The 24,282-nt window shown below is 41.6% G+C and overlaps 1 protein-coding gene across 5 annotated transcripts in view; it reads right to left on the reverse strand.

The window, feature by feature from the left end:
- The window catches only part of CFAP69 (cilia and flagella associated protein 69), a 39,007-nt gene that overhangs the window by 9,153 nt on the left and 5,572 nt on the right, over nucleotides 1-24,282 (reverse strand). For 2 of the 5 annotated variants that reach the window (XM_053259004.1, XM_053259003.1), the window contains exons 6-15: nucleotides 23,176-23,299; nucleotides 21,144-21,192; nucleotides 20,939-21,060; nucleotides 15,857-16,073; nucleotides 13,838-14,002; nucleotides 12,402-12,520; nucleotides 11,319-11,437; nucleotides 9,658-9,739; nucleotides 8,496-8,688; nucleotides 4,362-4,499 (exon numbers count right to left, since the gene is read on the reverse strand). In XM_053259004.1, the coding sequence (XP_053114979.1) occupies nucleotides 4,362-4,499; nucleotides 8,496-8,688; nucleotides 9,658-9,739; nucleotides 11,319-11,437; nucleotides 12,402-12,520; nucleotides 13,838-14,002; nucleotides 15,857-16,073; nucleotides 20,939-21,060; nucleotides 21,144-21,192; nucleotides 23,176-23,299 (1,328 nt within the window). The remainder of the gene's footprint in view (nucleotides 1-4,361; nucleotides 4,500-8,495; nucleotides 8,689-9,657; nucleotides 9,740-11,318; nucleotides 11,438-12,401; nucleotides 12,521-13,837; nucleotides 14,003-15,856; nucleotides 16,074-20,938; nucleotides 21,061-21,143; nucleotides 21,193-23,175; nucleotides 23,300-24,282) is intronic. The other 3 variants (XM_053259007.1, XM_053259005.1, XM_053259006.1) reach the window with 2 other exon arrangements.

Here is a 24,282-nt window from a genome sequence, read left to right on the forward strand (position 1 = left end):
CTGTGCGCGCGCGTGTGTGTGTGTGTGTGTGTGAGTGTCATTTTTGGTGTGAAATCAGAGTGAAGGAAAAAATTATTTTTTTATTTATTGTTAAGTTTATATACCTTTCATTAAATTTATATGCCTTTCATTAAAATCAACCCCAAGGCAGTTTACAAAAGTTAAAAAACATACAATTAAAATGACAATTAAAAATATTAAGCTAAAAATATAGAACTTTTTTCATATGAAAATGTGAAGATTAATATGAATTAACTTTCTCCTCTTCTCCACAATCCCAACCAGAAACCATCCAGTGACTGTTTTGTTGTTGTTGAGAAAAACAGACACTTCCTGTTCAAACTACATCTATTTAGCACATGTTCTAACAAACATCTAAAGCCTTATTTAGACATTACACTGCAGCTGCATATAGATGACTGTACACATGTATATATTTTTGAATGAATGACTGTACCTGCTTTCATTTTAAAAGTATAGCTGGATACAAACCCCCTGCAATGCAGGACACTCAATACACAACACTTCCAGTTAGAAAGTAGACTATTGTAAGTGCGTTGAATACAATGAGGTCATTCCCACAATCAAAAACTGTATTCCACCTGGGTTTGGGAGCTGTGTGTGCTCCCAGTTTTTGGTTGTGTAGAAGCAAGTTGGGGGGAAACCTGGGAAGAAGTGATTGTGTGGAAGCAAGGTAAGAGGAAAACCTGGGTAGCTTTTCCTACTACCAATCACTTCTTTCCAGGTTTTCACAAAATCACTTCTACCCAGGTTTTCCTCTTACCTTCCTTCCACACAACAAAAAATTGGGAGCACAGACAGCTCCCAAACCTAGGTAGAACATAGTTTTTGATTGTTTGCATGACCTCAATGTGTGTATCAAAATAGGATGCTTACCTGTAACAGGTGATCTTTTGGTGATCTGGTATCATTCACAATGTGGGTTATATGTCTGCGAAGTAGCCCCTGCAGAAGGATTTTCAAGGTCCCTGAGGTGCTCTGTAGTTCCGCCCACTGCACACCAACTTTGCACACCAACCTGCACACCATGCTTAGCCTCTTTGGTGGAAGAGCACACTTTTGCTCAATTTCTGATCAACCGCCATGAAGACTGAACTTATTCAGTCAAATGATGAGGTGAGTACATTAAGCAAAAACATCTGATGTGAAGAGATCAGGCGGGTGTTGTGAATGATACTGGATCACCAAAAGATCACCTGTTACAAGTAAGCAACCTGTTTATCATTGTGGTGATCTGGTATCCTTCACAATGAGGGCAATTAACTAGCTCCCCATTGAAGGAGCAGGGCTGAAGATGTTTCTTAGAGAACTTTGTTTAGCACAGTCTGCCCAGAGCAGGCCTCAGTGCTGCTTGGATGTCTAATGCATAATGCTTACTAAAAGGCAAGTTGAAAGACCAAGCAGCAGCCTTGCAGATGTCAGTACATTTCTGATAAGTGAGCAGCAGAGGTAGCTTCACTCTGAGGCTATTCCCACGATCACTGGAAAGCGGGCTAAGGGAGCTTATTGATTGATTGATTGTTAAATTTGTATACTGCCTTTCATTAAAACAATCCCAAGGCGGTTTAAAGCAAAATTTAAAAACAAGATTATAAAAAAGACACAGTTAAAATATGAAACTAAAAATATAAGACAAATCTGATTAAAAAATTTAAAACTTAAGTATAAAAACAATACAAAGAACAGCAGAGACCTCAGCTTAGCCCGCTTTTCAGGGATCGTGGGAACCACCGGGCTCGCAAGCGAGCCCAGTGCTCCCAAGGTGGCTAGCCCGCCTAATTCCCCCTCCCCTTAAATGAGGTTAACGAAGTGAGCGCTCATTTTTTTGCTCGTTTGTCGCCACACTGCGACACACGAGTAGACCCCTGACTTGCACTTGTGCAGGGCATCCTGGAACTTCCAGGGGCTGCATGGCCCCAAATCCCCCGCAGCCCCTGCCGGCTCCGTGACGGAGCTGGCAGCTGTGTAGGCTAAGCCTGCTCTCCCCACAAGCTCAACAGAAGCTCTTCTCACGGACCATGAGAAGATCGTCTCTGAGTGAGCTTTAACCATGTTTGGAGGCTGTACACGTTGTTTCTTGTAACAAATAAAAATAAGTTGGACAAACCAGTTAGAAAACCTCTGTCTAGAGATTGGTTGGCCCTTGTCCCTGCCCCTGAAGGCAACAAAAAGTCTACGAGACTTTCTAAAGTCTTTAGTTCTGTCCATATAGAGGAGGAGTGTTCTACGGACATCGAAGAAGTGGAGAGAGCACTCCAAAGGAGTGGTAGGAAGGATAATGTCCTGGTTGACATGGAAGTCAGAAACTACCTTAGGTACAAAGGAAAGGTCTGTTCTCATAACCACCTTATTGGGGTAGAATTCCATGAAAGGGGAATTGATTCTTAAGGCAATGTTTGCTGACCCTTCGTCCTATGGTCAGATCAGTCAAAAAGGCTGTCTTTATAGAGAGCAATTTAATGGGTGTTGAAGATAGAGGTTCAAAGGGAGCCTTTGTTAGTGCAGAAAGTACTATAGAGAGGCTCCAGGTTTCAATTGGTTTTCTAATCAGTGGGAAGAAGTTGTTGATTCTCTTAAGAAACATTTTGCTGTCTGGGTGAGAAAATAGTGACTTCACATCCCAGTCTGCATGAACTGCAGAGAGGACTGCCATATGGACTATATCAGATGAACTGGAAAGGCCTGAACATTTCAGAGAGGTAAGATATAGGAGGACTTGATGTATAGAGGCTTGTAAGCGATTAAAACCTTTGGCCCTTGGCAAATTGTTTCCATTTACAGTTGTAGTTTCATCTAGTGGAAGACTTCCTCTCATGCAATAGGACATTGTTTAGAAGTTCAACTGCCATGCAGTCAAGTTAAAGGTTCGAAGACTGTGATGGGTGACTTGACCTTCATTCTGAAACAGAAGGTCGAAGCGTTGAGGGAGGAGACGATGGAATCCTTGGGATAGTTGTAGGAGAGGGAACCAAGGTTGCCTTGGCCACCACGGGGTAAGTATTATGCATTTTGTTTTGTGCTGAAGGACTTTGTTGAGTACCTTGGACAGCAGAGGGGAGGAAAGAGGTTGAATATATGTTTTCTCCAGGGGATCTGGCAGGCACCTCCCAGAGATCTCTTCCCACACTTGCTCTTGAGCAGAAACTATAGCTTTTCTTGTTGGTCACAGATGCAAAGAGGTCTACTTGGGGAGTTCCCCACTGAAGGAATAGATTGGAGATTACATCTTGATTGATTTCCCATTTGTGCTGATGGGAAGAATCTGTTTTTCTGCTCAGATTGTCTGCAAGGACATTGTCAGTGCCCTTTATGTGCAGAGCTAGGAGCTATATTTGGTGACGTATACTCCAGATCCAAAGTAGGATAACTAGGTTGCACAGGGATCTGGAGACTGTCCCTCCTTGTCAACTGATGTAAGCAATGGCTGTGATGTTGTCCAGAAGAATATGCAGGTGCATAACCCACATTGTGAAGGATCCTGGATCACCACAAAGATCTGTAAATGCATACAGATCTGTTTATGTGTTGAATATAAGATGTAAATAAGGCTTAAGTTTGACCTTAATCTTGTGTTTTGGCATGCTAGTTTTTGGTCACTTCTGCAAACCTTCTCAATCTGCTCTGAATCTTTTGAATTATTGTAAAACATTTATATGTTTCTCCCAAAATTATTGTCTTTGAAGATGGAAAACAGGAGGCTTTGGAGGTCCACAGGAGGTCTGTATAAATGAGCTTTATGAGCAGCAGTAAGTATGCTTCAATTCTGCTGGTAGTTTCTACCCACCAAGGATTTTTATAGGCAAAATTTCTAACTATAACCACATTAGTAGAAAACAGAAAAGGCCAAAAAATGGTTTTAAAAGAGCTTGACAAGGACAAAATAATGAGGAGATAAGATGTAATGTGTAGTTTGCTTTTTTAGGTCACTTGCTAATGGAAGATGTGAGATTTCAGAGAAGAGCCCATGAACAAGAATTTATTTGATTGTTTTATATTATGTCACAAAGGCCATGGTCTTACAATGAGAAGGATCAAGATTAAAGAGTTAATTGTGATCAGTGAGCCCCATGTGCTCCTTTGGTGTGTATTGCAGGAACCTGGAGAGGGTTTCTGGGCTATTCCAGTTGTTCCATTTCTGGTTAAAATGTTGGTTGACTGCAATGATTTAACTGGGACAACTCAGAAGTTCCATTTCTCACGGTACACTTTGCGGGAGTGAGCAGGGCTTGCTGATCACAGTTAACTCTTTAACAGTGATCCTTCTCATCATGAGACCGTGGCCTAACTAGAATATATGGAAGGGTTATTACAAAATACAGAAAAGTAACTCATGGCCTTACCTAGTTTACATATTAAACAATAAATCTTTGCTCTCATGTTTTTAGCAACATCCATGACAGCAACAGTGGGACAAGTAGCAGGCATTGGAATAATTTCTTGTTGTTTTTGGAACTGGCCGACTAATGGGTTTTTTATATCTACAAGATAAAAGAAGGAAAAGAGTACAAGTTTTAGGTTCCCCCCCATCATCAAATATTCACAAACGTTAATGGTTTTTACAGAATTCCCACCCCCCCATCAGTTAAGTATTATATATTGGTGACAGATTTTGGGTGGCTCTTGGGCAAAGTTCTTTGCTTAGCCCCCACAATACCACAGGTCCTCCCACTGGGTTCTGGCAAGCTCATTAGCTCGTGGAGGACAGCATTGGCAGCTCCTTCTCGGTTTTAGCCCTTCACCTGTAGTGATGCCATTTTAGATTTCCCAGATGCCCTGCCAGTCTAGTGGGAAATATAAACTGGTGCTGTTGGGGCAGTGGTGCTGAACTCAAAGAGGAATGTCTGTTGACACTGTGGTCCACTAAGCTTGCTAGGGCTCAAGGGGGGATTAATCAAGAAGTGGAGGGTAGCATTAGCAGTGAATGCTCCTCCTTTAGTGCCTCTGTTATCTATTTATTTGTCTTATTTGCAAATATCTATCTATCTATCTATCTATCTATCTATCTATCTATCTATCTATCTATCTATCTATCTATTCAGACAAATGTGGTTACATTGTTTAAAATGTATTTTAACATTTAAAATTTGTGGCTGGAGTGGTGGCACCATTTAACTCTCCACCTGGAAGATATTCAACAACAGAGCGACTTGGTCAGCTGAGAAAGCCACTGTATCGCGACTGTGTGTGTGTCAGCCACCTTAAGTGATGCAGCAGGGAAATGCTTAACTTACAAGCAGAAGGTTGCCGGTTTGAATCCCCGCTGGTATGTTTCCCAGACTATGTTTCCCAGACTATGGGAAACATCTATATTGGGCAGCAGCGATCTAGGAAGATGCTGAAAGGCATCATCTCATACTGCGTGGCAGGAGGCAATGATAAACCCCTCCTGTATTCTACCAAAGAACCCCACAGGGCTCTGTGGGTGCCAGGAGTCGACTCAAAATCGACTTGTTGGCACATTTTACTTTACATAAGTAACTTTACTTTTACCACCCCCGGCACAGTACTTCCAGTGACTGTTGCTGGTGTCTATCTTACGTTTCTCTTTAGAATGTGAGCTCTTTGGGGACAGGGTTCCATCTTATTTGTTTGTTATTTCTCTGAGTAAACTGCCCTGAGCCATTTTTGGAAGGGCGGTATAGAAATTGAAATAATAATAATAATAATAATAAATCACAGGAGCCTTTGGAAAAAGCACATTTGTGGATAGAGAGAGTTGAAGAAGGCACTGACAATTATTCTCTCAGCCAAGAGAGTTATGCCACTGCTTCTGCCACCACCACATACAAAAAGCACACTGGGCAGGGTCTCAGGGGTTAACCATGGGCTTTCTGATGGCCCTGAGCCCCAATAATGCTCATGCTTAATGATCCCTCACACCGGGCCCGTATATACTGAAATATACAGAGGCATTAAATACTGTAGAGTCATGAACAACGGTGATAAACCTGGTCTTTTGCTGGTTAGGCTTACTAATATCTGACTAATTCTTGACCTGACTAACCATTTATTTATTTATTATTTATCAAATTTGTACACCGCCCCAAACTTCATCTCTGGGCGGTTAACAATAGCATAAAACAAGTTAAAAACATTTACAAAAATTTAAAACAATTTGACAATTTAAAAATAAACCAGAGATTAAAACCTAAGAAATTTAAAAAGCTGAGAAAACTTGGGTGAAAAGATGGGTTTTCAGGTGTTTTTTAAAGATTGCCAGAGATGGGGAGGATCATATCTCAGCAGGGAGCGCATTCCACAATCTCAGGGCAGCAACCAAGAAGGCCGCTTCTCTGTGTAGCCACCAAACGAATTGGCGGTTTTATAAAGTGCATAACTTATTTTCAGAGACACAGCTAGGGAGAGGAGGTTTTAAAAGACAATAATCCCCCACAACAATAACTCTCCACATTGCTTAGTAATAACAGCTACAACTATTTGCAATTAATAATCCAACTACTAGATCATGTATTTATTACTAGTATTTATGTAATTTCAGTGTGTATATGTATTTTCTATCTTCTCTGAAGAGCTATATTCATGTTTTGCAGTAACATAAAGGCTGTTATTCAAACTAACAAAGTGCCACTGTTATGTGAAATGCACTGGTGCTACTTAGGAGTTCAACTAATGCAGCACGTGGGTGTGTGGGTGTGTGTTTGTGTGGGTGCTCTTTGGAAGTGCTCTGTGCCATGTGAAAATATGTCCCTGAGGGTCACGCAGCCCTAAAGGACATATTTTCAGGTGGCACAGAGGGCTTCCAGGGGAAGGGAAGGCTTTTGAACTTTGTCTCCCTTGCAAACGCTGATGTAGTGTTTATCGGGAACGTCTCAGCAGCACTGGCACATTTTACATAGCACCAGTGTAGTGCCACAAAGGTGTTCTCTCTCTCTCCTTCATCTCCGCCATCTTATTACATTATGGCAATGTAGTTTATATTCTAAATTGCAAGCCAACTTGATTGCTTTCTGAAGCTGAATGGTGGGATACAAATCTAATGAATAAGATAAATAAATATGAAATAAAATTGGAATAACCATTTTAATTTGGTAGAATGAGAACAGGAAAGAATGCTTACTGCTATGATAAACTGTACTGAATATAACTTTATTCCATTATTTAACTGTTTTGTATGTACACAATGTTATTTTCTAGGAAACTGGTCATGTTTAGGGCATAATGCGTCAACAGCTGAATTGTATGAGCCAGATTTACCAGGCAAAGCTGACCTAATTAAGAAATACAGAGAACTAATATTAGATGTACTTCTGAAGCTGATGGAACAAACACCATCTAGTGGTAAAGCTAATAACAAAGCAAAGTCTTCTCCCATCAGCTCTCACTTATGCTTTGAAAAGTTGATGTGCTTCTATGAGCCAATCTTGTATATGAAGATGTGAAAAAGTAATATATAAATTACTACACCAATATTACCTGAGAGAAGAAATCTGTGAATTTCTACATTTGGCAAGGATCTTCAGACACAGGTGTCTCATTTTTAAAAAGCTTTCCTTTTTAAAGAAACAGCCCTGATTCTACTTAAAGAAAACTCTCTGGTATTCACAAGGTTACAAACTCATCAGTGACACCTGGAGCTATTGCTAGATTTACTTTCTCTCTCACCTTTTTGCTATCAACATACTTGTATTTGGAAAATTCCAAGGGTAATAGAATTAGGCATGTTACCACTATTTCAATGACTGCAGCCATAAGCAAATTTCCAGGTTTGTATTATATATACTCACTGGCAAGAGAACATCTCCTACCATAAGACCATTTTTTAAACAAAACCCTTCAATACTACAGTATCTGAAACATGCAAAACATGTTGGTAATGGAATCAGAATTTTTGACCATCATTCCTGGTTCCGTTACCAATGTATTCTTCACACTTCAGACACAATATTTTTAAGAGTTTGGAAAAAATATGGCCTTATAGTATTTATTTATTTATTTTATGTATGTGTATGCCACCCACACTTATGTCTCTGGGTGATTTACAATAAAATAATACAAATTATAACAAAATAAAAAGGTTAAAACATTCCAATAATTTAAACTTTAAAACAATGTTTGCAACTATTAAAACAATATCTAATTAAAAGCCGGGGTGAACACATGTGTCTTGACAGTCTTTTTAAAAGTTGTCAGAGATGAGGAGGCTGTTATTTCAGTAGGGAGCACATTCCAAAGCCTTCCATTGTAGAAGATGTTCTCTTGCCAGTGGGTATGTATACAATAGTATGAACTCGAAAATTTGCTTAAGACTACAGTCATTGAAAAAGTGATAATGTGCCTGATTCAATTACTCCTGGAATTCCCTAGTTCTTCAAAGAAGTAACTATAAAGGCATTTCTAATAACAACAAAATATTTATGTAGGATTACATATTGTTGGTGTTTACCTCACTTTGAGCATTGGGCGGGGGGGGCAGGTTATCTATGATATACAATATTCTATAACTGAATACTTACCAGCAATTCTCCCAAGTTTATCATGTTTCACTCCCATCTCCTCCTCTTCTTGCCTCCATAGATTTATCAATAGATTAGCTGCAGTTTGGTCTTTTTCCCCTCGCCAGGCATTGATATGGGAAACAGTTTTAGGGTTGTCACAAAACTCAACTAATATTCCAAGAATCAGATTGCATACATTGGTTTCATTTAACTTTGCAGAAGAAAAACAAGGAAATAATTGCAACGATTATAATTCCCTAAGGAATCGTATCTTCATAATCATTGTAATTGACAAAAACGGGAAAGATAGCACCCTGATCTGGGATTGGTCCCAATCCTGGCACTCCTCAATCAGATAGCTCTCGGGTTTTCTAGCTGGGCTAAAAGTGAGGTAGAAGGGTGCATGCTTGCCCTCCTACCTCACTGCCCATTTGTGTGGGCACTTGGGCTGCTGGTATTTCCTTTTAGGCTGCCAGCAGCCATTGAAATGATAGAGGCTGGGGGAAGCAGTGGCCTGGCTTCTTGTATTTCTACAATGCACCATACTGCCCACATGGTGCATTGTGGGAGTCTTGGAGGCTGGGCTTCATTTCCCGGGCCTCCAGATCTCTGCACTGCTTGCCGCAGTGGTGATTGTGTGCCCCGGTAAGTGGCACATCTTCAGGAATACTGGTAGTCATGTGGGGGAAGGTAGGAACGATTCTGCCTTCTCCCCAGCCCTCATCAGCCCCACATATAATGGCCATGTGAATTACCTTCCAGTCTTAAACAAAAAACTAAAGAGGCTTCCTGAGGCAGCAACAGCTAATTGCTGTGCATGTACAATACAGGCATTTCTGCGTGATCATTTTTGTGTGGAATAAAAATACACATGTTTACATTCTAGCACAGTCTGCATGCCTCCCTTCAAGGAACTACTTTCAATTTGGGGATGTTATATTTCCAGAGCAAAGAATTCATTCTGCACTAGGGAAAACTAGATGCCTCTTTTATTGCATTCATAGCTTTTGTGACTGCACTGTGGATTGTACAGGCATCTCAGGCGCAAACTGAGTGTGATGTAATTTCTGGCAGGAAGCAACAAAACCATGGATATATAACTAAAACCTAGTAACTTGGCACGAATCAATAATAAGATGTTATTTTTAGTAGAGTTGATACTCTAGATAATAATACTCACCACTAGCAAATCCAGAAGGGTGAAGAGGCCCTCTTTTTCAAGAAAATAATCCTCTAAAATGGTACAGCCAATCACACAGCACCTTAAATAAGAATAATTTCAGTCTGCGGAATCTCTTTCAGCTTGTACTCAGCAAACATTTTTTATTTCTGCTAACAACTTGTGAAAGGAAAAAAGGTCCCAAATTAAATTACTAGTACCCCCCAATTTTATTACTGTGATGTACTAGCAAAACTTGGTTCAGAACATTTCTACCAAACCCACACCACACTCATAATTTTGTTGTATATCAATGACATCGTACATTTTAGAATAGAAGAGCATTTCTTTGAGGCGCCATTTCCCCTGTAACTAGGGAAGGAGCAATTCTTTGGAGGGCCACTTCCCCCTCTAATGAAGGAATCAAAGTCTGTATCAGCAAAAAAAGGAAGATGTGTGCCAGCCATACCTTGTGAAAACTTGGCTGCATTTCTATTTTACTGAAAGACTTATAAGGATTCCATAAAAGTACAGAAGCTAGGCACTGTAGAAGCTAAGGCTCAATTCTCATGCCCATAGCTCCTTTTGGACTGCCGGCAGCCATTGGAATGATAGATGCTGGAGGAAGGAGCAACCCAGCTTCTATATAATTAAAATCTACTACTTGGCAGGCTGTCCTTCTGTCTGCACAGCCAATCAGGGCAGAGTTGAGAAAGGAGCTTCCTCCCTTAAATCTGATTCCAAGCCCAGTTGCCTGCAGTTCCGAATTTGGATGTTCCGCAGGCTGCTGGGAACCTCATGTTGAGGCAGTGAAACTTTATTCTACCCGAGGATTCAAACTGGAGTCCCAATCTTGAAACCTTGGTTTTGTTGCTGAGCCCAACTGCAGTTCCCTGTATTCGGATGTAACGTCCGTGGATCCGCAGGCCCTTTAAACTGCAATTCCACGTTATGTGTAGATGCTCTCTAGTAGTCCCACAGTATAAGAAAGATTGTGGGAACATTTCTGCTTCCTACCTACCCTGAACTACCCTATATGCATTCCATACCACAGCAACATATGTTGTAGTAGCTTAGTGGCCCCAAATCTGGGAAAATTTGAAATTGTATTAATTAGTGGACTATCTCCAATCCAGGGGAAGGATAAATGATTCGTTGCTTATTGCTGTGCATTGTAGTTTTGCAGACCTATAGATCCTTTTGATTTGAAGCTTAATGCATTGAACAGCATCTTGCTGAATGAAACTGAGAATATATAGCTGCCGGATAGACTAGCCACAGGATGGGTGGGAGAGGGGAAAATGGCTGTGGCGGCAGCCGTAGAAAACTGCGGCGGGCAGCTGGACGGTGGCAGGATGAGCAAGAGGTCAAAATGGCGACAGGCCGCATGTCACATGGGTTGCCAAAATGGTGCGGGATGGGTGGGAGGATGGGTGGGCAAAATGGTGGTGACTATCAATTCATTCCCATTTCAAACCCATAAACTGAACATATAATAATTCAGACAATGATACACGTCAATACTTCAAAAGTATTGCTTAGGGATGAAAAGAAATTGTTTCATTAACCAATTATATTTTCCCTGCCCTGTTCAAATTCCTCTTTTACAGAAGGCAGCAATAGGGCCCCCAAAGAGTTGCCTATTATTCAGTAATTTAACATTACAAAATAGCTGTATTTACCATAAACAGTCCAGAGTGCTAAAAAGGAGATGGTTATGACCCAGTCCACTATAGAATTTCTTTGCATCCATCTTCATAAATTGAATAAGTGTATCCACTCCTTCCCATCCAAAGATTTCCTGTTTGATATATCAGTTAAACTCACATTATTCTGGAAGAACTACAGATATTGGTATCCAGATGATGCTAACACAAGGCAGAGTTAGTGCAAGCCATTACCTCCTTCCCATCCTTTTCTCAGCAGCCCCCCAGAGCCATCTGAAAAGTCATTCCTGGGATCAAGAGAATCTCTGCAACAGCCTGGCAAAAAACATGGGTGGCTGAAGTGTTGGCACATTCACAGGCTTGCCCCGCCCTCCCTGAAAGGAGAGAGCCCCAGATCACACAGGAGCAATTCCTTGCCAGGGAGAAGCAAGGAGCAATTTCCTCACTGCTAGTTGGAATTTTGTATCTTCTGCTGTTGTCTCACATGTGGCTAGTTTTTCCACACTTCTCCTCCTCTAAACTGCTAGGGAAAATTAGTCACTTTTGGGAGAACATCAGAAGATTAAAATAAAAAAATAAAATGGAAGGAAAAAGCATGTGTCCGACAGAAGAAAACTACAAGTATTCAGCATTTCTCACTAATACATAATAACTACAACAATGAACTACAGATTTATTTATCTATTTGTTTGTTTGTTTATTTGTTTATTTAACTTGTATACCACCCAAACTTTCATTTCTGGGCAGTTAACAATGACATAAAAACAATTAAAACAAATATAAAAGGTTAAAACAGTTTAACAATTTAAAAACAGCATAAAATTAAAACCTACAAATTAAAAAAGCTGAAAAAGCTTGGGTGAAGAGATGGGTCTTGAGAGGTTTTTTTTAAAAATAGTCAGAGATGGGGAAGATCGCATCTCAGCAGGGAGCGCATTCCACAATCTCGGGGCAGCAATCGAGAAGGCCCGACTCTGTGTGGCCACCAGACGAGCTGGCGGTAACTGGAGATGGACCTCCTCAAGTGACCTCAAGGGGTGGTGGGGCACATAACCAAGATACCTTTAGTATGAAAGAACAAAACAAAAGGATACAAACCTTTCTATGAACATTATTTTCACAAAGAGCTGACAAGATAAGAAAGATATCCGTCTGAATTTCAACCACAATGGCATCTTCTTTTTCTTTGAAATTGTTTGCTGTACTCTTTAAGATACCTAATAGTATGTAGAAGTGCGTAATATCAAATTTACTCCTCTAGGGAAAAAAGACAGCATCATGCGGCCTGCCAAAATCCAGAGCTACTTCAGGGATATGTAAGGGCTCATGCGTGGTCAATGCTAGTTGAATTTTTGTGTAAAAGTAAAAGGAACAGTAGCCCTGTTATCACCCACAATGCACTGCAAACTGCTTTGGAACAGAAGAGTTTCAAAAACAGTTGTGTATGTTATGTTGTGTTGTATGTTATGTATGTATGTTATGTTGTGTAAGAGGAAAATTATTTAGAGGACAGTCAAAAACCCTGCTAAACACACAGTTATTTGGATAATAGTCACAGTCTCTGTCTCTGTCTCTGTCTCTCTCTGATATATTTACTGTGTTCCAGGACAGACTATGAAAGCAATATTTCCTGCAACAGACCCAAAGAGCAAATCAGAGACGCAAGCACTGAAGGAAAATACAGAGGCTAGACAATGAAGACCAAAAGTCTCAAACTTTGAAACAAGAAGTCTGTTGTCTCTTTCCAAGTGAACCTATGAAAGTTGGCAGCATAAGTTAGCTTTGGTCCAGAGACAGCACCTTGTAGGATGAAATATGGAAATGCTTGTAATACATTCTCAAACAGCAAGTAAATGATAGCAGAACAATTGCTACAGGGCAACCAATAAATCAAGTTGTTGTCATTGTTATAGAAGCCATGATATTCATTTGGAGCTCTGCCAGTTCAAATGCCCTAATCATTGCAATTGAATGGATACTAAACAATCCTTTTATCATAATGGCATTCCCAGTGAAATACTGCTGAGCAAAAGATAGAGGCGTCATGCAGACAGAATGCAGGACCTCAGCTGTGCTGAAAAACATGCAACCTTGTGCTTTGAGCATTAAATTCAAAAGTGATATTTACTATCTTTATGCAACTGCAGGGTACATGCAGTCATTACAGAAATGGCACCTTTGTATTTAATTTACCTCCCCTCCCCACTTTCTATTTAGTGCATTAATAAACTATGCTTTTCAGCTGAATCATGTTTTCAAAGCAAAAAGTACATAGATGAATTTGGAGATGTCTGGCCAACATAATGTAATCTTATTGGCCTGCTAAGCATAGGGCACTGCCATTGGGTCCTGTGTAGTCACTTTTGGAGCCAATATGTGAAGCCTGGGTGCTCTGCAATTGTGTACAAATGTAAACCGGGTGAACAAAAGATTATTCAAATGTTGGTTGTTAGAGCTTAAAGGGGCAGAATAAAGTTCAGCAATCCAGGCAATCTTGCCCTAAGTAAGCATAGAGAATTTAGGCTATACTTCACTCAACAGCTGATTAATTGCTCCCTGATCGCAAAGATCAAGATTCGCAGCAGCATCACCAAGGGAGACCACAGAATTCAGTACTCTCAAGCTGTAGTGCATCTGTGCTATTTTGTTGCCACGACCACCTGTACCATGGAAACTGTTGCCTTGACCAAAGAAGGGATCTGCAACAAACCAAAGCCAAACATCTTTTTTTGCAATACGGTATGTGCACCTCCTGCAACAGTTCAGATGCTGCAAGGCCTTTTGTGTAAAAGCAACTTAAAGAATATTGCCAATATTAACACTGTACTTGGTGACCTGATGTAGATGCATTTCTAAAATTTAAATCAAATGCCTAGTACAGTGGTTGCTGCATAAGATGATTCACTGATAACATTTTATTTATAGCAGTAAAGTTCTTTTTGTGAACTGCCTAGAGCCTTTGGAGTCTGGTGGCATATCAATACAATACAATACAATACAATACAATACAATACAATACAATACAGACATTGCCATGATGTTTCCTTTGCAGATACAAAAAGTACTCAGAGCAGGGGCAGCTCCACCATAAACTTCATATTTGGTGTTCATATTTATATTTCTGTTTTAATTGTTATTGGTTTTAATGGTTTCTGTTTTAATTGTAAACCTCCCTGAGCCATTTCAGAAGGGCAGCATAAAAATTGATTGATTGAATGAATGAATAAAATAATAAATAAGCAAGGTGAAGCAACAGCAAAGAGCTAACCGAGCAAAGAGACACCTTTTAAAGTGGCGATTCTCTTATATTTAGCAAGGGGAGAGCAACTGGCCCTATCCAGCCCCAGCACAGCACCCTTCCAGTGGCTGTTGCTGGAATCTGCCTTATGTTTCTTTTTAGATGGTGAGCCAAGCAGGGGACCATTTTATTTATGTATTTTTCGTTGTAAACTGCTTTGTGACCTTTGGTTGAAGAGCGGTATATAAATATTCGTAGTAGTAGTAGTAGTAGTAGTAGTAGTAGCCTCAAGAGGTGAGTGTGCCGTGGGAAGCAAGTGTAGACATTACCCACTGCCGCCGCCATTGCTGCCTTACCTCCACTGTCTCCCCTGGTCTTTCCCCAATGTTCTTCCACCTGACCCTGACCCTGACCCCTCCTTACCGGCTCTGCCCACTGAGTCAGAGGTTGGTGCTGATGGCACCCCCTTCCCCCTCACCTTGCAGATGCATAGTCTGTCCTGGATGCCAGCAAGCAGTACACGCCACTGCTTGCTGCCAATGCTCTTGCCGCCAATGCTCTCTCCCTTCCAGCACCAACACCATCAGTTTTTGGTGCTGGGGGAGAGAGATGGGGGTGGGGTGGGGGTGGGGGGGGAGAGAGCCGGTTGTTGGTGCTGGTGCAGTGAAGGTGGTGAGAGTTGGCTTGTTCTTGTTGCTGCTGCAGCACCAGCTCACTCTCTCTGCTGTCTCACCCCTCCAGCACCAAAAGATGATAAGCTTGGTTCTGGAAGGGAGAGTGCAGTCGAGGATCTAAGTCAAATTAAGCAACGTATTCTTAACCCGCAAGTATAATTAAGAGTCGTCCTATCCAGTGTTCCCTCTAATCTTTTAATCTGTGTGTGGAATGAGCTGGGTGGAAGTATACAATGAATATGACGGATATTTATATACAGCTTTTCAACAGAAATTCCCAAAGCAGTTTACAAAGATATAAACAAACAAACAAACAAACAAACGGCTCCCTGTCCCCAAAGGGCTCACAATCTTAACTAAAGAAGAAGAAAGACACCAGCAACGGCCATTGGAGGGGATGGATAAGGCCAGTTGCTCTCCCTCTGCTAAATAACGAGAATCACCACTTTAACAAGGTGCCTCTTTGCTCAGTTAGCTGGGCACTAATCAGGGCAGTGTGCGTGCATGTGCATTCAGAATGGGACCTTCCTGATTCAACTTGAGCGTGAACTAAAATTAACTGAGCAGACATAAAAAAACTAGTGAGCACGCACATGTGCACACACCTTAGAGGGAATGCTGGTCCTATCATGTCCACTCACCATTGCCTGCACACCATTTTAGAAACATGAGAAGGCGAGTATTTCCTTGGCATGCCATGTAGTCTTCTACCAACAAGGGAGCCATTGTAGCTAAAGTAGCAATTGCATGGAGCTGTAATTCTTCGTACTGGGCTACGGACCAGTCACGCACTCCTGGCTTCTGATTTGGTTTTACATAATGAAACAAAGCCAGCATAACTTTACCCTCATGCAGCAGCTAAAGACAAAAAGGAGAGCAAATAACATCACTTCTGTATTTTAATGCCCGCAAGTGAAACAAAAGGCTCTTAAGATTCTCCTTGCGGATGTTTATAGAGCTTGTTTTTGACACCCACACTCTGAGATTTCTTTGAACCTTGTCTTTGGGAAACACATTTACACAAATTCATTCCAAAAATTTGAGAAACAAATTTAAATGGTCTGTTAAGACAAATGATGACCATACTATTATGTCATAGCAACTGACAGGGGAGTAGCTAGGGGAGAGGGGGCCTGTGTTCACCCTTCTCTCCGGTGGCCCTTCAGAGTCAGGGAGATAATGAAGAAAATAGGGAGGGGTGGAGCTGACGGCCCCTCAGGAACTGTGGAGCCCGGGCTCCTTGAACCCATTTGCTCAATTATAGTGACACCCCTGGCAATTAACAAGCAAGAATGTGCTCTTATAGAGTGTTTACTATCACAGTTACATCTGAGGATGTCATTTGTTTGCCATCCGATGTCTGCCATCATTGATTACTAAATGCAAACCATCAGTCTTACAAAGTGGTCATACTAGGAGACAAATATTACACTTTTAATTGCAAGCATATTAGATTATCAAACTAACAGAACCAGCTTCCCCTGAAGGACTGGCTAGGGATGTGGACGGAACCGCACGGGGGAGACTCGAAGGTGGTGGTGGGTGCCGCTTTAAGAGCAGGGGAGGGTGCACTCATCCCTCCTGCTGCTTTCCCCCTGCTGCCATCCATTTTTTTGTTGGAGCCCATTGGGGCGGCAGCGTCCCTCCCTATTGCCCCGATGCCCCTGTTGTCTGGATATGGACCGGAGGTATCCAACGTGCCTGCGTGTGCATGTCTGGGGCTGGCATGTGTTGGCTGTGCGCGCACCTGCGCCAGCACGCTCAGGCGCATCGGATGCTGGCGAGGGGAAAGTGGCATGAGAGGAAAGTGGCACGAGGGGTTAGTGCACTCTTCCCTGCTTTTAAAGTTAGACACCCCCTGCTGTCGAACTGGTGGAACCACCAGTTCTTCAAACCATAAAGGGGCCTCCAAGGGCCTCTGAACTGGTTCTGAACCAAGGGCCTCCAAACCCATAAAGGGTCTCTGAACGGGTTCCATACACATCCCTAGGACTGACTCCCTTCACACCAGGCCCATCGTGCACCGCTACTCTGCCCGCTCACCAGCACAGACTGCAAACTGGAATAGTGGTGGCAGAGTGCAAGGCTTCAGGCTAGCTCTTTAAGGCTCTCAACTAATCAGGAAGGGAGTGGGGCAGGATACTCTGGCTCAAGAAGCATATAAGGACTCCTCCGAGTTCCAGACTATTGGGAGGAAATTGTCAACCTGATGTTGTCTGAGGTCCTGTAACTCTAGCTGACCCGACTATCGATGAGTCTATAACGCTCCGGTGCCTCTTTGTAACCCATTTGTTCATGATCGGATAGGACACAAAGAGAACAGCAACACTTAATAAGCCTTGCTGTGAAAAGTCGTGTATCTCTAGGAAATGATGTATCTCTACTGAGCTAGCATGCTACTAGTTCCGTTGCCTTGAATAACTTTTGGCTTTTAACAAGTTTGAGAATATACTCTAGGAAAAGGAGAGCTCAGGTCAACACAGGAACATAGGAAGCTGCCATATACCGAGTCAGACTTTGGTCCATCTAGCTCAGTATTGTCTACACAGACTGCCAGCTATGTAGGTTGCCAAGGTTGCAGGCAGGAAACTCTCTCAGCCCTATCTGTATAAGCTGGCGGTAGTCTACCCTCCTCCGCTCAATCTCCTTTGGAGAGTTGAAAGCCAGATCTTCTGTCTAGTATGGCACACAGTGTCCTTCCCTTTGGCCCGTGCGGTAGCATTTAAGGAGGTTGAGCAGGGAGGCCTAGCCCTACCTGCCCTGCAACCCTATTTTGTAACTGAATTCATGTCCTACAATTTTGGAAACTGGATTTTCGTGAATGTCCCTAATATGTCCAACCTCCTGCAAAAAACCTGAGTCTCGCTTTTCACTCTGCATTGGCGCAAGTCAGCATGGGGCATAACATGGTGGGGGAAAGGATCTTTCAATGGTAATATCACACAAGTATTAAAAAGAGAACACCCGGACTACTTGAGAGATTTGTTATTCACACTTAAAAATGGAAGGTTGAACCGGATCTATTTAAAGGATCCTCCTCAGTTAAGCAGCTAAGGAAAACAATTTATGGAGAGATTCTAGAAGTGGTTTTTTTAAAACCTGACTTAGAACATAAATGCTACAAACACTGCACTTCACAGTACTTGTGGCAACCCGATCACCCTATCGCTCTCTTTAAGGACAAAAAGGTCCCTTTCCATTTATGGGAAACGAGGTGGCGTTTATACCACCAAGTATAAGCCATGGCTCCCAGAGGACCAGCAAGAGTGCCCTAAAATCACCTGCAAACAGAAAGCTAGTGATCTAGGCAAAACATTCAGGGAAACCCATTCACATTTCTTAAAACAGTGTGTGGTAGCCAAAAGAGTGTGGCAGGGAGTAAGCAAGTTGTTAGAGTGGCCTGATTTGGAAAAACAGACTTGGAAAGAACTAACCTCGGGTTTGAGCGATAGAACCTCCTTTCGAGGTCTCAGAAAGAAACCTTCAAGGAAACGGGATGGAACAGGTGCCCTCATACTAGGGAATTGGAACGTTCCCCTTCTCATAATCAAGTTAGTAAACCTGTATGTCATTTATGCAATGCTCCTGCATAGGAATAGGGAGGGAAGATGCTACCAAGAGGTTCACGTGGATGAGACAGTAAATCTCTTCTGGAAAAGTTTGTATGGTTATGTGCAAAAAGATAAGAGTATCTCTTCTAAACAGCAATGGGACAAATTATGGAAATGGATGTTGGACGTAACCCCCCGATTACCTGATGTGCCTTGTAATCCCCCATCCCCGAGTTACAGTACTGCCTGCATATACTTTATAACCCTGTGGGTTTCCAAATCCTTGTATGTAAATCTTTGTAGATATATGATGTACAAACAACCACTTTGTATATAATTGTGCTTTGACAACGTACTGTATGCTTTCGTAGTTTGTTGGTTCAATAAAAAAATCTTTTCCTATAAAAATAAATAAATCTTTTCCTATCTTGGAGATGCCAGAGAGGGAACTTAGAACCTAGATACTCTTCCCATAGCAGCTCCATCCCCTAAGGGGAATTTCTTAAAGTGCTCACACATCAAGTCTCTCATTCATATACAGGTGAAACCAGGTGAAATTCAGGATTGTGGATTTGGGGTTCTCATGAGCTGTACGCCATGATCATCACAATTATAACAAATTAAGGCTTGACTTATCTCGCTTTGCATGTAATGTGTCTGTCTCATATATCAGTTTCACCTTTTAATTTGCATTACTGAAATTAATGGACTTTTGCACGATATTCTAATTTTTCGAGGTTCACCTGTACAACCAAGGCAAACCCTAAGGAGACAAGTCATGCTTGCTACCATAAGACCAGCTCTCCTCTCAACATGCCAAAATGAGATTAATTTATACCATTTAAAACTGCCCAGTGCAGACAGCCAATATTAGGGGTGGTTCAACCACAAGTGCAGACTGTATTATATGATTTTATATGATCAACCTCCCGAACAATGCTCCAGAGGGTCTCCTTGTTGGAAGTGAAGGACTGTGCGTTGTCTCTTGTCTCAGTGACATAGGAGGACAGACTAGTGAGTCAGAGTTGGTCATCCCTTCTCTACCACTCTGACACTATCCTTTTGATATGTAGATTGCTAATCTCAGGGACTTCCTTCCTTCCTGCCACTTCCTCTTCCTCTTCCCTTCCCTTCCTTCTCCCTTGCAACATGCAAGCTCCTTTCTCCCTGCACCATGTGTGCAGAGATGCAGAATCCATCTGCATCCAGCTAGATAGATAGATTAGAGTTCCTATCTCTTCACTTTCCTATCTAGAATGGAGTTCTCTAATAAATACTCCTTATATTTATTTGAAACTATGAACTGGCTCCAAGTAATTTCACTCTCAGCATACACGCATGCCTAACCAAATTCCGCTGTGTTGTGCCTCTGTGCACTCTGCTATAATGAAAAAGCGTTTCTCTTACCAGAGAGAATTCCCAACACTCCTAACATTTGCCGCCATGTAGTGCTAGCCCCCACACTAGTGCATGCGCTCACCAAGGCATGGGTGCTTTTGTACTCTTGTGCAAAAGAGTAAATATTTTTTGTAACTTGCCTGCACTTTGAAAGTGCTCTCCTAGAGCGGAAACACAGCGCTTGACCCTCAGTGACGTGTTTCTGCTCACTATATCGGCCAATGTCATTTAAAACACAAATTTAAAACTTTTGAAGCGGGATTGAACTCGGAACCCCGATTTTTATTGCAGATGGACCACTTCCAGAATTGCTTGTGCAGAAATAGCAATCTTCCAAGTAACAACAACAACAATAACAACAACACACTTTATTTGTTAGCCGCCCCATAACAAATTATTCTCTGGGCGGCTCACAACACAGGATTAAAATGTACAATAAAAATACATAACGCATTAAATCATAAAAGACAAAAAGGGAGAAAAGAAAATACAAAATACCATACAATGCAGTTTAAAAATTCATTTTAAAAATAGTTCAAAATCAGATCAGATCAATTCTGAAAATCAGAATTTAAATGGCCTGGGTGACCAAAAACAATGTAGTATCCTTAGTAGTGTCTCAATCAAAATTATATTCTAGTGAGCAAGCTGCGTTAGGTTCACCCTACATACTGGCGAACAATAATACAGTAACCTCTTCCTCTTTAGAAACATACATGTACAGAACTATGTAAACATGGATAATTTAAAATGATTACATGATCCCAATCCTACCTGCACAGTACATAAATCTTTTGAGAGTACAGTAAGCATGTTAAACAGCAACTTTTTCCATTCAAAATCTTCATAACAGTAAGTAAGCTTGAAGCCTTTTACCAAAGGTTTATGGCTTTTCACTGTGAAGGAAATGAAAGTCATTTTTATAAACAATCCCAAATATATATTGATAATCCAGTCACTAAAAAGCTGGATGACTTACCTTCAAAAGAAGTGGCAACAAGTATTAACTGTTTGGCAAATCCAGTTTCCTAAAAATATATAGGTGTACAGTTCAATCATAGTAGATGATTTAATTGTCAATTTTTTTTTACTCTACATCTTGTTTCTCATGATAAAGGTGGAGTAAAAAAGGTTTTTTTAAAAAGGAAGATCACTGAACATTTCTGGAAAATGCAATGCTTAGTAGGGAATCTGATCCAAGTACATATAGACTAACTGGCTTTACTATGAATTTCCTCTTCTGCCCAAGTGATGGAAAGGGAGTCAGGAATGGTTAATTCCAATGGTTCTTATGTCAGGAAGCAAGGCTCAAAACCTACTGAGGTGAGGAGTGGACTCACTCCTTATACTTAGACATAATTTCAGTTTCAGTTTCAGAAAGTTCAGTTTCTTCTTCAGAGAAACAAACACAAGCTATTCTGATAACTTTATTTACTTAAAAATTGCCTCTGAAGAAGAGCATTTCAGCTCAAAATGTGTTAGGCAATACTGAACTTATCGATATAAAATGCATCAGTAAAAGGATATTTTAAATACATTCAGTGAAATCTACCAGCGCCTTTGGGAGTCATTCCCCCAATTTGCATTTCTGAATGCATGTCTCCCCTTCAAGCTGGCCCAGCATCCCATTGTTGCATAATCATGTGGGGGAGTCAGTTAAAATGAACCGGACTCCCCCACATGAGAGGGTCAGTTGGAGTATTGTTCAAAGCAGTCCCTGATTTGTGAACCAGAGTTAAATCGCTATTTCTGGTTTTGCATGAGCTGTGCAGCCATGGTTTAAAGAAACCAGGATGCAAATGTCAAGGCATCACACTTGGACAGAGGAGGTAAAGGGAGGAAGGAAAGGACAGCCTCTGCAGAATTCAGGCTATGTTCACAATCCAAACTAGCCACTGTTTGTTGATCATGTTATCTGGCTTATGGTGCAAATTCCACAAGATGTTCATAAGAGATTTCATGTGATCCAAACAGCTTGTAGAGCCAGATATGCATTTCATTTTCATTATTCATGACTAGCTGACCCCGCACAGAACATCTGTGCAGTATTTGGGGCCAGCATTTCCTGCCTGGGCTGGACCTTCCCTGCCCTCCCCGCCTGCGGTTTCTGGCAGGCTTTAAAGCCGGCCCATCCCCTCCTGGGCTGTCTCCTCTTCCTGGCAGCCCAGCCGCCTCCTCACCCTGCTGCCACCTCGCTACTGTGGCGGGGCCTGAAACCACCACCGCCTCGCCACCGCAGCCGGGGCCATCACCTCCCCATCACATCCGGGCCCACCGCTTCCCTCGTGCAGCTCCTCCCCAGTCAGGCCCAAATTTCTCCGCCCTTGCTCCTGTCTTTGCCGGCAACTCTAGCGGCGTGTTGCAAGAGTTCCATGCGACAGTTCTGCCCCGAAGACACGCATCCCCACAGTGGGCGGCTAAGAGAAATAATTATATAGATTAGCACAAACTATTAGCTGGTCAGTATGAGCCACTGTACTGTGATATCAGCTCACATGAGCCAAATTAAAAGCATGAGCACTGGCATGGTGCAAAAAGGGCTGTCATGCTGATACACAACCACAATCCAGCCCTCTCCTAACCACTAGCTGCTATGAAAATGCTTGTTCCTAGTGTAGCAGATAAGTACAATGTTAGGGTTCTCGGTATAGCACAGGCAGAACAGGAGAATAGTGTGGCTGGCATAGTCACAGGCACACTGTCCTAAGGCTATTTGAATCTGCACCATATTAAATCTGTGTGGGTTTTTAGTAATGGCAAGTGAAGCAGACCTGGACACCCTTAGCCCTTTGCCAGGTTTAGTAGTCATGATGAAAAACATTGTTACCAGTATGTTGCTCTGTAATACCGAAGTTTGAGAAGAAAGAAATATTTCACAAGACTTCAAACACAAAAAATTCAAGGATGGGGAACTAATTAAACACATACAGTATAACAATTATTTAACTTTCAAACAAAACAAAACACCAGCAACAAATGGACTTACAAAACGCAAACACATGCATACATACAATCATTGGTGCTCCTGGGTTTTGAGCTATGAGAGTGGATATTACTAAAATGTCATTTCTTAGCTGACGATCATAATGGCTGGAGGCACGCAAAAACAGGTTCAAAAATGCTTCCTTCAGAGCACTGAGAAAGAAGTGAAATTCCTTATTTTAATTTCCTCTGCCCATTTATTGTTTCGAATAACTATATATATAACAACCCTCTAAGTCTGACATTCCTATTAGTTTCCTTAAACAATTTGAATTACAATTAGATTTTAAACTCTGGAATTAGTAAAACATTTAAAGTATTTAAACATCTACAAAATAATATATCAAATCTTAACAACAAATATTTATATACGGCTTTTCAACAAAAGGTTCCAAAGTGGTTTACATACAGAAATAATAAATAAATAAAATGGATCCTGTCCCCAAAAGGCTTACAGTCTAAAGTGAAACATGATAGATACCAGCAACAGTCACTGGAGGTACTGTGCTGGGGGTGGAAAGGGCCAGTTGCTCTCCCCCTGCTCAGTAAAGAGAATCACCATGTTAAAAAGGTGCCTCTTTGCCCAGTTAGAAGGGGTATTAAGTCCTTAAGTCAGTGGCCTACACGTTCCCAGTGACACAAGGGCAGAATAAGGTCTGCATCTTCACAGAGAGGCTGAAGCACAGCTGCAGTGAAAGCTTCTTCTGCCGCTGAACTCATAAGCTCAGGGGCATATTTCTGAAAGCAAAAATGATTTTTGGAAGAAGTGGAGCGAAGCAAAATCACCACCCAGCCTTCTCCCCACACAATCTGTCTTGTCAGGACTGAGGTCAGTTTATTCGCATCATCCAGCCTGTTGCAGTTTCTAGACACTGACTGAACACTTCTACTGCCACACTTAACATCTTAGGTGATAGGACCTAATCTCCAACCTCAGATGGCTTCTCTCAGCAGTTTCATTTAAAAATGCTCTCCTGCAGAAGGATTCTTAGCTTCATCTACGCTCCAGCTGCTCTGCAAAGTTCTGTGGGTTTTTAATGTTGGAATTCCAGTGCATCGACCTTTTGCACCAACTATCCTAATGACCACTAGGTGCATTGGGAGCAGGGAAAGTGAGTAAGGGTCTCCCTAGCTGT

Source organism: Hemicordylus capensis, chromosome 6 (genome assembly GCF_027244095.1).
Source record: "Hemicordylus capensis ecotype Gifberg chromosome 6, rHemCap1.1.pri, whole genome shotgun sequence".
Classification (NCBI taxonomy): domain Eukaryota; kingdom Metazoa; phylum Chordata; class Lepidosauria; order Squamata; family Cordylidae; genus Hemicordylus; species Hemicordylus capensis.